The sequence below is a fragment of the Ambystoma mexicanum genome, chromosome 5p, assembly GCF_040938575.1.
Source record: "Ambystoma mexicanum isolate Mex_15411 chromosome 5p, UKY_AmexF1_1, whole genome shotgun sequence".
Classification (NCBI taxonomy): domain Eukaryota; kingdom Metazoa; phylum Chordata; class Amphibia; order Caudata; family Ambystomatidae; genus Ambystoma; species Ambystoma mexicanum.
In genome coordinates this window covers 832,237,180-832,250,273 of record NC_090930.1, presented here as the reverse complement: position 1 = coordinate 832,250,273, position 13,094 = coordinate 832,237,180, and the positions used below count along the sequence as shown (strand labels likewise).

At 49.2% G+C, this 13,094-nt stretch overlaps 1 protein-coding gene across 2 annotated transcripts in view; it reads right to left on the bottom strand.

Moving 5' to 3' along the window:
• The window catches only part of SEPTIN7 (septin 7), a 704,343-nt gene extending 702,834 nt beyond the window's left edge, over positions 1 to 1,509 (bottom strand). For both annotated transcript variants that reach the window (XM_069613251.1, XM_069613252.1), the window contains exon 1: positions 1,407 to 1,509. In XM_069613251.1, coding sequence (XP_069469352.1) covers positions 1,407 to 1,416 — 10 coding nt within the window. In that variant the 5' untranslated portion in view covers positions 1,417 to 1,509. The remainder of the gene's footprint in view (positions 1 to 1,406) is intronic.
• Between the last annotated feature and the right edge of the window lie 11,585 nt (positions 1,510 to 13,094).

Genomic DNA, 13,094 nt, shown 5'->3' with positions numbered 1-13,094 from the left:
GGTACGGACCTGTTGCAGGAACTGTACCAATCTCCGGGTAGGCCCCCCCGCTCACAATTAAGGCTCACATTACTACGGTCTGGAGGCAGGCACACGTTTGTTGGGTGGGAAGACAAAATAACAGCAGCACAACCCCTATGGCACAACATCAATCTGAAGTAAATCGAGAAATTTGAACCATGGCCGTGCTGGGTAAGAGCGGGAATCCTTAGAATTAAAGATATCCTAAAAGATGGGAAACTAACCTCATTTGAAGACATCCAGGGTAGATTCCAACTGCCCAACACCGAGCGGTACCACTTTACACAACTGACCCATGCACTCCGAACTCATATGCCCCCAGGTGATTCAATCCCCGACTACACTCCGATCGAACGCAATATGCTACCCGAGTATATCCCCAGCAAATGTACATCCACTCTCTATAACGCCATCACCTCCTTCGCGACTCCCGAGCTATTGGGATTAAAGGCCAAATGGGAAGGTGAGGTGGGAGAAATAGACCCCGAGGACTGGATCTAGGTCCTAATGCACCCACGGGAGGTAGCCATCTGCTCCAGATTTAGACTGGTGCAACTTAAAATCCTGCATAGGGTGTACTACCCTCGAACTCTTCTATATGGCTGGAGGAGGGTAGTGAGTCTGAACTGTCTTCGCTGTGGAGAGGAGGAAGGCACCTCCCATCATATCCTCTGGGTATGCCCTCGGATCTGTGACTATTGGACTGCATGCTGTACGGAATTGTCCAGAGCCCTTACTTACCCTGATGAACTAGATCCGAAGGTCTTCATATTGGGGGTACCGGAAAATGTCTGAATCCAATAAATGGGAAAAACTGCTATTGAACACTGCCATGGCCCTAGTGAAACGCAACATGGCCCAAAAATGGGGAGCGCCTGACCCTCCGACACTTGAACAATGGATACTCGACATGGACTCATGTGCCATGACAGAGCACAGAGTCTATCGCGCATGAGGATGCCCGAAGAAAGCATCCAAGATATGGGGGAAATGGGAAGAGACTGGGCCTTGACGTCCTGAAGCAGTGGTGGCCTCCACATGAACAGAAGGTGGGCGGGATGGGTGGCCCGCGACCCATGGCGATGTGAGATACCAAAATACCATGTAAACACATGACTGAAGAAGCTGTACTGGAGTGTTCTTAATGTGTTGTCCCCTCTTTTTTCGTTGTTTTATTGTTCTTGGCCCCCGATTTGGTGGCCGTTAAGGTTATGTCAAAATTCAATCAAAATGTTATATAAAAAAAGGAATCTTCATTTACCGAAAATATTTGCATTTACCTATTGTTTGGACAGCCAAGAGTTTGAACACAGCAAAATACCATATAATGAGCGAGATAGTGAAGTTATTACAAACCAAGTAATTACAAGACAAATAGGACTTACCTACAACCATGAGAGTAAATTCAAACCCTCTCTTCACAGACTTTCTATAGACTTGATTGGGAAGATTTGCAAACCCCACATATCCTTCAAGGTTCTTCTGTTGCTAAAATGGGAATTCACATTGGATTACTGGAGTGAATGTACAAAAGTAAATTAAGCAGCGCATCTCAAATCAATTATAAAAACCTATTCATGATTCTGGGTTTTAGAATACAGAACCTAAAGCCACATTCTGAAAAGCAGGAATGCATCAAGTAAACTCTAGGAGCATCTGGAAGAATGAATACTGAAACTACACCCACACCAAGATGTGCCCTTTGATCGCACAATCACAGAAGTGCAAACGTCTTCTCAAGTTAGCGTTTGCACAGTGCTTCAGGCTGAGACCACTTCTGCAATTCCTTGCATTCTTCAGAAGCTAAGGGAACATAATTCTATCATTGTTAGAAATCTATTCCTTGGGTTGCACAAACTGGTCCAATTACAGGAATATTGTTACTACATTAGATGGAACAAGTTACTTACCTTTAACTGTTGTTCTTCAGCATGGGTCTGGCATGGATTCACATGCTCATGAATATTCCCCGTCAGGCTGGGAATCCTCGGTAAAGAAAAAATCAGTATCAGTTTAGTTTCTGATCTGTCTTTCTTAGTAGTAACCAATCACTGATCTCTGGGTCATACTGCCCTCAGCCAATGACTGCCCTCTCCCTAAGCTCCGCCTCTGGCAGCCATCCTCATATTTGGTAGCACGCCAAGCGGCAGTATGACCAAGTGAAGAGCCACAGAGGGGTAGGTGGGAGGGTTCGCATGTGAATCCATGCCAGACCCATGCTGGAGAACAACAGTTACAGGTAAGTAACTTGTTCCTTCTCCAGCATGGGGTCTGGCATGGATTCACATGCTCATGAATAAAAGAATACATAGCAGTATACACATGCACAACCACGGGAGTGGCAACAGGCTCACCATTAAGCAATACAACAACTCAACATTAAGCATCTCTTACCTCCTCACCAGGCTCACCTTAAGCGAACAGGTTGCGCAGCACTGCTTGACCGACCCTGGACTCCTCCCTGGAGTCCCGATCGACGCAGTAGAATCTTGTGAAGGTGTGCGTCGGCCTCCACGTAGCAGCCCTGCATATGTCCAGCAGGGCACACCAGACAGGAACGCAGTGGTAGCAGCAATCGCTCTGGTTGAATGGGCTCGGACAGCCGGACAGCGGTCGGTTTGCCAACCGGTGACAGTGCATGATGCAGCCGGAGAGCCATCTGGAAATAGAAGACTTCGAGAGAGCCTTCCTTTGATTCACAGACCCAAAGTTCACAAACAGTTGTGACGTCTTCCGAAAACTCATAATGCGGTCCACGTAGAACTTCAGCGCTCTAGCCACATCCAGCGAGTGCAAAGTCCTCTCGGCCGGCGTCGAAGGCGACGGGAAGAAAACTGGTAACACCAAGGGCTCGTTGAGGTGCAAGTCCGACGGCAACTTGGGCATGAAGGAGGGGTGCGTCCTCAGCACCACCCTCGTGTCATGAAAAGTCAAGTATGGAGGCTTGCAAGATAGGGTCTGGATCTCTCCCACTCGTCGCGCAGAGGTGATGGCCACGAGGAACGCTGTCTTCTATGACAGGAAGTTCAAAAGGCGCCGAATGCATAGGCTCAAAGAGGGCTCCCATGAGCCTGGTCAGCACCACATTAAGCTCCCATGCCGGGGCAGGAGCCTTCACCGGCGGGAATGATCAGAATAGTCCCTTCATAAATTCCTTCACCAGGCGATGAGACCACAAAGACACCCGTCCCGTAGCCCAGGTATATCGGGAGATGGCAGCCAGATGTATTTTTATGGCGGCGTGAGCCAGTCTAGCTTTGGCCAGCGACAGTAGGTACGGCAGCACTTGAGGGGCCGTAATCCGCAGAGGGTTAATCTTCTGTGCACGGCACCAGACCGAGAACCTCTTCCATTTATGACCGTAACACTGGAGAGTTGAGGACGCCCTGGCCTTTGCAAGAACCTCTCTGCAATCAGCCGGGATATCGTACCCTCCAAACTCTAGTGCTGCAGGAGCCAGGCCTGCAAGTTCAGCGACTGTGGGTCGTGATGGAGCATGGCGCCTCCTTCTCTGGAGAGAAGATCCGTGTCTGCCGGCAGCCTGACTGGTGGGGACGTTGACAAGTCCAGAAGGTCCGGGAACCAGATCTGCCTCGGCCACGTCGGTGCGACGAGGATCATCCTGCACCTGGACTTCTTGAGCTGGTTGATGAGGGGGAGCAGCAACGGCTACAGAGGGAACGCGTATAGAAACAGGCCGTCCTACGGGAACGAGAAAGCATCGCCCATGCTCCTCGGCTGTGGGAATCTGCTGGCAAACCTCTGGCACTTTGAGTTTGTCACCGTCGCGAACAGGTCGATCTGGGGTTTGCCCCATCGTTGGAAGAGTCGATCCACCCGATCCTGGCGCAGTTCCCGCTCGTGGCACGAGCGCAGCTCCCTGATGAGTGAGTCGGCGATGGTGTTTTTTATTCCTGCCAGGTGGAAGGGAACCAGAAACAACCCCTGGGCAACGGCCCAGTGCCACAGATCCTGGGCCTACTTGGATAGGGCTGGGGATATGGTGCCTCCTTGCTTCCGTATATAGAACATCGTAGTGGTGTTGTCGGTGAAGATCCTCACCACTTTGCCCTTGAGGGACGGAAGGAACGACTTGAGAGCCCAGAACACTGCTCGGAGCTCCAGAATGTTGATGTGGAGAGACCTCTCCTCTGGGAGCCAAAGGCCTCTTGAGTGGAGGTCTCCGGTGTGGGCCCCCCAGCCCTCCAGAGAGGCGTCCGTCGTCAGTCTCCTGAAACGCTGGGGTTTGAAAGTCCGTGTCTGTCGTGAGGTGAGCATGGATGCCCCACCATAGGATCGCCCGACGGAACTCCTCGTCGAGAGGGATCCTGTCCTCGAAACAGCCCCTCGCCTGAAGCCAGCGGGCTTCGAGGAAGTCCTGTAGCGGACGCATCCGAAGTCTGCAAAGGGGTACAAGATAGATGCAAGAGGACATCATCCCGAGGAGGGACTTGATGGACCTCACCCTTGCCACGGCCGTGGCTAGGAGGCGCCGCACCTTGCCCAGGATGGTCTTGGTCCTCTCTTCTGAAGGGGAGGCCAATTGCCCCACTGTATCGAGCTTCGCTCCCAGAAACCGTGCCATTTGCAATGGAACCAGGTGGGATTTGGGGTAGTTGATGGCGAACCCCAGCTCCGTGAGCAACCGGACGGTCCTCGCCGTGTGTTCGACGGCGAGTTCCCTTGACCTTGCCCGGATTAGGCAGTCGTCCAGGTAGGGGTAAACGTGGATCCCCTGCAGGCGCAGCCGCGCCGCCACTGGTGGCAGGCACTTGAAAACCCTGGGTGCCGACTTTAATCCGAACGGTAGGGCTCTGAATTGGTAGTGGCGTCCCTGAACCACGAACCTGAGGAACCTCCTGTGCCTTTTTAGAATAGGGATGTGGAAGTAAGCATCCTCCAGGTCCAAAGACGATAGGAAGTCGCCTTCCTCCAGCTGTCCCAGCACATGCTGGAGGGTGACCATCCTGAATTTCTGCGTCTTGATGTACTTATTTAAGCGACGCAGGTCCAGGATGGGGCGCCAACCGCCTGTCTTCTTCCTGACGAGGAAGTACCTTGATTACACCGGAGCCTTCTGGGGACGAGCTCGATGGCACTCTTGAGCATCGCCCTTACCTCCAACAGCAGTTGAGGGACGTGATTTTCCTTCCTGCCCACAGGAGGAATGCGAGGGCACTTCTTCTGGAATTCCAGTGAGTGCCCATTGGCCAGGGTGTCCAACACCCAACGGTCAGTGGAGATGGACTCCCACACGCTGACCGACAGTCAGCCGGCCTCCCACCGGGGTGCTTCGGTGGTGGCCAGACAACACGGCCGGGTCAGTCTTGCTTGAAGGTGGCCTTGCCGCCTTGGCCTCCTTGGCGACGACGGCGTGATCCCCCTTGCTTGCCGTAACCTTTGTAGGCCTCCTGGGAAGAGGAGCGGGCCGCCTGGCGGTAAGTGGAGGAGCCACCGCTGGAACCTTTGGAGGCACCCTGTCTGCCTCCGGAGCTCCGAAAGGGCCGTCGCTGCTGAAGCACCCCTAGGGCCCAGGCCGTCTCAGAGTCAGTCTTGATGGCCTGTAGAGACTTGTCCACCGCCTTACCAAAGAGGTTGTTGCCGTCGAACAGCATGTCCAACACTCTGGTCTGGACGTCTTGGCGAAAGACTGTCGCCTTGAGCCATCGTCGGAGGAGGCAAACTCCGTTGCCCAGTTGGCGAAATCCGGTATCGGCAATGATCCGACGCCACCTCGCCTTCCTGCAGAATTTCTATGGCCTCCGCCCTCTTGTCAGGTAGGAAGTCTAGCAGGGGAGCTATCTTGAACCAGAGCTCCCTGTCGTAGCGGGCCACGATCACCAAGACATTGGCCGCCTTAATAGTCGTCGCCGCTGATGAGGACTCGTCCCATGGAGTCCAACTTCTTGCCCTCGCTGTCTGGCGGGGAAGTGGAAGTTGAAGCCGCCGCACCCGCTGCCTTCTTTTTAGCCGCTGCCGAGACGACAGAGTCTGGCGTGGGCTGGGCACTGAGGCACAATGGGGCGGCATCAGGGACACGGTGCTTCTTCTCGTACATGTCCCTCTTGGCGGGTGTCGTGGAAGGGTTCTCGAGGACCGCAAGCCCCTCGTTCCAGATGTCGTCGAGCAAAGGTACTGCGAGGACCGCCTTCCTCTTGGCCTCTCGTCGTTGGTACAGAAACCCTTCTGTTTTTTGTTCTTCAGGGCAGAGCTGGAAGAACTTGGATGCCCTGGTTATCATGGCGTGGCAAAATTCCGTCCAATTCCGGCCAATTTCGTCGGTTGGGGAAGCCTGCGGGGGAGGGGGGGTAATGACGGGATGTCCGCTGTGTCATCGCCGCCGTCATCGTCCGTCCCCGTCGCTGTGTCCGTCGCCGTATCCTCTCTAGGGTCCGGCGAGGACGAGGGGTCCACAGGTCTCGCAGGTGCGAGGGGTGGAGCAGGGTGGACTCTCCTCTGCTTTTTCGGAGGGCTTCCCGATGGGCCCGGTTCTGGATCCTCCGTCGGGGTCCGTAGTAATCTCGTCCTTATCTCGGTACATAAGGATTGGATTGCCAACAAAATGGCCGCCGAGCTATTCTGGGGCTCGTGAAATGGCTGAGACGGACGGGATGCCGTTCCACTGGGCCCTCTTCGTCGCCATCGTCGCTGTCTTCGATCACGTCAGCAGGGACCGCCCCCTGGGATCGAACTCTCTCGAACCTCTCGTTGAGGCCTATGGACCTCTCGTTGAGGCCCTTCTCGGTTTCCACCAGCTCCTCCTCAGAGGCTGATTCCGAGTCTGTAATGGCCACCGCCCCCCCTCTTTTTCCGCCGGGGGCTTCACGGGGGGTCTTAGCGATGGACTGGAAAGAGGATTCCCTCCGCGGTGGCAGGGATACTCTGGGCCCAGAGGCTGTTTCCACTGGCGTAGTCTCAGCCGGCTTCGCCAGGGTCACAGCGACCACTTCGACAGAGGCCTTTGTCGGATGGATCAAAGCCCTCACCACCTTAGGTGCGTCCTGGGCCTTCGCCTTGGGTGGAGGGTCAGTGCCTTGCTCCCCCTTCGAGATCGACCGGGTCCGCTCCAGCGGCTTACCCGGGTTCTCGGACTTCCTCTCCCCCGAACCAGAGCGCTGGCTCGTGGTCGAACGTGCCGGGGAAGTAGCGCCCTGCCTGGCAGCTGAAGAGCCCGACCTTTCGGCACTCCCTGTGCCCGCGGACTCGCGGTGCTTGGCCTTCTGTTGGGCCCCCGTCGCCAGGGCGCCCTCACAGGACTTAGAAGCCCATTCAGACTTTTTCTTCGCCTTCTCACCTGCTGTGCCCTTCTCCAGCCAGGCGGCGAGGCGGTAACGACGATCTTGTTTGGTCCGTTCCGAAAGGTTCTTGCAGAACGCACAGTCCTTCTCCACGTGCGTCTTGTCCTCATGAAGACAGAGACAACGCAAGTGCTCGTTCTCCTTGAAAACGTTCTGCAATCCGCATCCAGGGCAGCACCTGAACAGCTTGGATCCGGGCGTCGACCTTCCCTTGTCCTGGGCCATGTCCGTTGAGGTAGGCCGCAGATCTTCCGAAATCCTCCAAGAAGTGTAAACTCGACGAAAACTTCACCCTTGAGGGGCGTAGAAGAATTCCAAAACGGATAAAAACGGTGGAGCTTGAGGCTCGAATAAACCGAAAAAATGAGAAAGTCTCCTGAAAAAAGCGTGAACACGCAGCAAAAAACTCGAGAGCTAAACACGAGGAATCCCAACACTTGAGCGTGCAGTAAAAATCTGAGGATGGCTGCCAGAGGCGGGGCTTAGGTAGAGGGCAGTCATTGGCTGGGGGCAGTATGACCCAGAGATCAGTGATTGGTTACTACTAAGAAAGACAGATCAGAAACGAAACTGATACTGATTTTTTTCTTTACCGAGGATTCCCAGCCTGACGACGGGGAATATTCTTGAGCATGTGAATCCATGCCAGACCCCATGCTGAAGAAACCGTGTTACTTGTTTTTAGTTTAAGAGTAGTTTTTAGAAGGCGCGTGTAAGAGGGCAGAATAAGTTCCCCCATTACTACACCATTTAAACAGTTGTTCTCATGGACACTCCGGTGGCGTTGTGGCAGTGATAATGGTGCAAAAATCAGGTCATGTACCACCCCCCACACCAACAAAACTTGGATGTAAATGTAAGATAAGGGAGCTCACTTAAATGAATGGTTTTGGGCCTTTTATCCGTCGGGCCTGTTTTCAAGAAGCCTGAATACAAGCAACACACTAACACAAGTAGAAAAATGACAAGTGTTTTATTCTGCTGTTACAATATATGCACAAGTAGAACACTATAGGTAGTTGTGCCACATTGAGGGAGTTAGGTTGCAGCATACACTGAGAAGATCACTGAGAAATATAGGGTGATGAATGCACTGAGAAGATTACTAAAATACATACACGAAGAAACAGTTTTCCAGATTAACCATAATGTAGCATTGAGCAGCGGTCCCTCCATTTTGTAGCAAAGGCCCTATTAGAAACTGCACAACATAATTAAGAGCTGCCGCACTGCAGTGCTTGGATTTGTCCAACTTTATGAAAAGCCCATTCTCGCCTGAAGGCATGAGACAATCCAGATTACAGTGGAAGGGAGCACAAGAAAATGCTTGACGGAGCAGCGACGAGATGTTGTTCCCATGATACAAGAGTACATACCTTGGATTATTTCTGGTCCAAATAAGTGAATAAAACACACAGAAGCCTTGATAGCCAGGTGCATGGTGCCCCCAGAAGAAATAATGCCAATGACACTAAACTAAGTTGTATACACAGTCCCCTAGGGCCAATTAGTGCCACAACATCCTGTACTAAACAGAAAAATACAAGAAATTATCCCGGGCAGACAGAGCACCATAAAGACTGTTATTCATCCCATGGCCCAATTAAAAGATTATGCACCTGCGTTGGCAGCGAGTATTGAGACATGAGTTGCTAACTAGAATATTCAAGGTCGGGGAAGCTGTCTGGGGCACATGGGGTACTGGCATGCGAAATGAGATGCAAGTATCTTTTTGTTCTTGAAAGCAGGGGTTTGATCTCTCTATTCCCCGTCAGTAAATCAAATAATAGAAATTGGACTGTCTAGGAAGGTTGCAGCATTTGAGGCCACCTTAAGAGGTGCCAGCCAAGGCAGGGAAGTATTCTGATCACCACCCGTATGCAGTGTGCCAACCAACCAAATCGTGAGGTAATTATGGGATTGTAATGACTATACAAGGTGAGATGTACCTGGGTGGGGTTGTAGATGATGGATTAGCCAATGGTGAACTCCAAAGTATGGGTATCTATAGAGATTTTGATTAGTGTAGGCAATTATTATTATGTTAGTAAATGTCACATGCATTTTTTGTAACTTATGCAAATCTTGTGGTTTTTCGCCTTATAATCCTCAGCCCGATGTGGGTTCTTTGAGTTTTTTTGCATCTTGCGTGACTCCCGGCTGACAATGAAAAAAGCTGGGTTTTCCTGCACATGGCACACTTATTTCGTGTTAGTGGACTGGTTTTATGTGCATTTATACAGCATCTTGGGTCCCCCACCAGTGTAGTCCTTTCTTGTAAGGCTGTGATTGCTTATACATAAATACGGATGGGCTTTACTGTCAACTAAACAATGTATTGACCGTTTGAAGAGCGATAGGTCACTGTAGTGGCTCCGCTATCCCTTTCTTGATAAGCGGTAACCCACAGCTGCCTGCGGGAAATCTTTCTACAACATCTAGGGCAAATGTAGTTTCTATAGGGAAACTAATCAGTCAGTGCAGATTGTTCTCTTAGCATAATTATACATCCAAAAGGAGACCCTTCCATACATTTGTTAATATCAAATCTGAGACACTCAAGAAGAGAGCTCTTTTTTTTGTGGCGCCTTACAAAACAACTTTACACAAAGTGCTTGATAAAAAGTAGCAGTGTGGCAATTTCTTATTTACTGGTTAAGTGCAAAACCTGAAAAAACTATTAGCTATCATAGTAAGAGTAATGCCAGTTTTTACACTGAATTCACATACTTAGCTCCTGCTGTTGGAAATAAACATAGTTTCAAAAAGAGAACAATCCTATTTCAACGCCTAAAAATTCGGAATTTTAAAATGCTGGATAATTTTAAAGATGGCTTGTGTTTTCATTCAAACCAAGTACCCATACACACAGAACATGTACATTCCGACTAGCAACATTTGGCTTAAGAAGAACTGCATGAATAAGCAAATCAATAAGTTGGAAAAAGTTTAACATAGCCAGCAGCTACTATTCACATTCCGCCTATGAAATGCATTAACAGTTCATGTTGAAACCAAACGGACCCTTAATTCGTGCTCATACAGAAAACGCCCATGCACAATCAATATGAACATATGGATTATGCATGCGAGTAGCACACAGGCATTTAGTAGGTCTCGAAATCAAATCAAGTAAACAAATTCTTTTTGTTAAACAAAAGGACGAATTGCAAAACTAAAATCCCCACAGAACAATACAGGCAGTGAGCATGCTCTATGTCAAGGGCATAGAAGAAAAAAGAAGGGAGCCTATTCATTAGGAGCACCTAAGGCCAGAGCCTTCGTCTGGTCACACACATTAATGGCTTCAAGGATCCATGTACCCTTGAAGCAGTTGTAGACCACGGACCAGATTGGAAAATCTTTCATAGCAAAGTGACAGGAATGTTGACTACACCATTACATAATTTGTCTTTGGAGTTAATGCGAGTCTCGAGGCTATTGCCATTCCAGCTTACTGGGCATAGTGATTTTTTTTTCTACCACTCCCTCCTTTCCCAATTCAACGCTACTCATGAACGTATATGATCATGCAAAAGCATAACCACTGAGCTGTGGTAAGATCACAACATCTAGACCTATGGGGCAATTGCATAAGAGGCATCCAAGAAGTGAAATGTCCGCATGGCAATGGTGGCTGGCCAACACCTGAGCTTTACCAAACATTTTCATAGTCGGACCTGCAATCTCAATTGGGTGGGCTAGTGTAAAAAGACAATCAAAGTGAAAGGGTATGTTTCAACAGTCTACCCAAATGGAAAGTTTGCATTTTCTGCTATTGCAAAAAGAATGACATGGGTACTGTCACGAATGTCAACCATGACTGCTTCATGTGGTTTCCATTGGTAGCCCCCTGAAGATCATTTTTGCCCAGATGCTACTTGGTCAATACTGGAGTAGCCAAAACATATCTCTGCATGTTCCTGGACAGTGCACATGACTGACCAACACCACTGCCGATTATAATACAAAATCAACATGCTATCCAGCCAATAGAAATTGGATTGTCCTGAAGGACTGCTTTGAACGATCGAACTGCATTTAGATATAGGATTTTGAAGAAATGTGTTTTAAGTCCCTAGCCCAGTAAAAATATAATCACTTATCTGAAAGGAACCCTTTAAAAGAATACTTTCCTAAAGGTCCACCAAGGCAACAAACAAAACATTTCCCCCTAGGAACAGTCTGTCCTGCTAAAGCTTAAATCCACTGACAGGATAAACATTTAAACGTGCTTTGTCCACAAGACAATGTTCTACAAGTTAGCATCTACAAAATATATTGGATTTGTTCAGATTCTGGAACATTACAACTAGGGTGCGTCTCTGGAAGAATGCAGAGCCAGCCATGGTCTGGGAAGAAGCACTATCTTTCAAGGGAGAATTGAAAGGCTGCAATCATTTGCTAGCAAGCAAACACCTGTTCATAAAAGTTATGCAGGCATTGAATGGTGGAGTACGAACAGATCGTATTGACTTTCCCTGCAGGTTTTAGGGAGAAGCACCTTCAAATGGCAATTTGAAATGAGTTTTATAGTAAGTAAAGTATCTGTATGAAGAACTTTCAGTCTTATAATACAATTGCACAAACGCAACCAAAAACGCTTCTTGGCCTAAGCAAAAAGGTTAACTTTCTTGGTTTGGGGAGGTTACAGCGGTTTGGCAAGTCATTTGTGAAAAATATTCATTTAGGCCTCAGTGGAGCCTAATGCTTTGGTCTGGAGAGTTGGGGGATTCAAGATGAAGGTAGCGGATGAGTAGGTGATAATCACTGCCCTTCCCAAGTGGATCTCAGATGGCCTACCGGTACTACAGTCGGTACCATCCACACAATTTAAGGAGGCCACATTTCCCCTTCCACCACACGTATAAACTACAAGGCAATTACCACTGAGCGCCAAACCATTCTTTGATTTTGGAAACCGACTGCCTCCCTCCTTGTGGTATATCTTTCACCATAACTTGACCAATGACGATGTTGCTTCTGGACTCTTCCACTTTTAACCAAGAGCCTTTAAATAGACAACATATTCATTTTGAATCAGTCACAAATTCAACGATATGAGTGCTGAAAATAGTAATGCTTTCCATCATGCCCTGGATATCAGTGGCTGGCATTGAGGGTAAGTATAAACCCCCACACACTTTGTTTCATGCCACTAGCACAAACGGCCAGTATTTCCAGATGGTGGAACCACCCGCCTACCACCACAGTCCCCCTTAGTTTCGGCTGTCTGAAATGCCATAAATTCTCATCACAACTATGCACATTCCAACTCTGGCAGGTTGGCATATTAAGTCTTTTCAAAGAAACATCACAGACACGAGGTCAATGGTTAAAAGAGAACGTCCAACTAATCTAAAAGAATGGCTGCTCACCCACATAATAGATGTGTTAATGAAGTATGTACTGCCATTTCAAAGTGCACATTTAACACTATGCCTGGGACATAACTTGCACCATCATTTGTGGATCAAAGTTTGGTGGGTTGAGTGCAAGTTCAATGGTAAACAACATTCTGAAGTTAAATGACAGCCTTTAAAGTGTGGCGCCCGCGCGTCATCATGCAGAGGCATATTGCCTGCCTTCCGCAGGAAATGGAAAAGCAACTTCAAATTCTATTGGATTTTTATAAAGCGCCAACTCGCCCACAGACCTCAGAGCGCTCAAAAACCAGTCAAACTGAAAAAAGAATGGAAAAAAGAAATAAAAAAAAATGGGGACGGAAGATGCTACATTACTGTCCAGTTCACGGTTTGCAGGGGTGAATCAGGG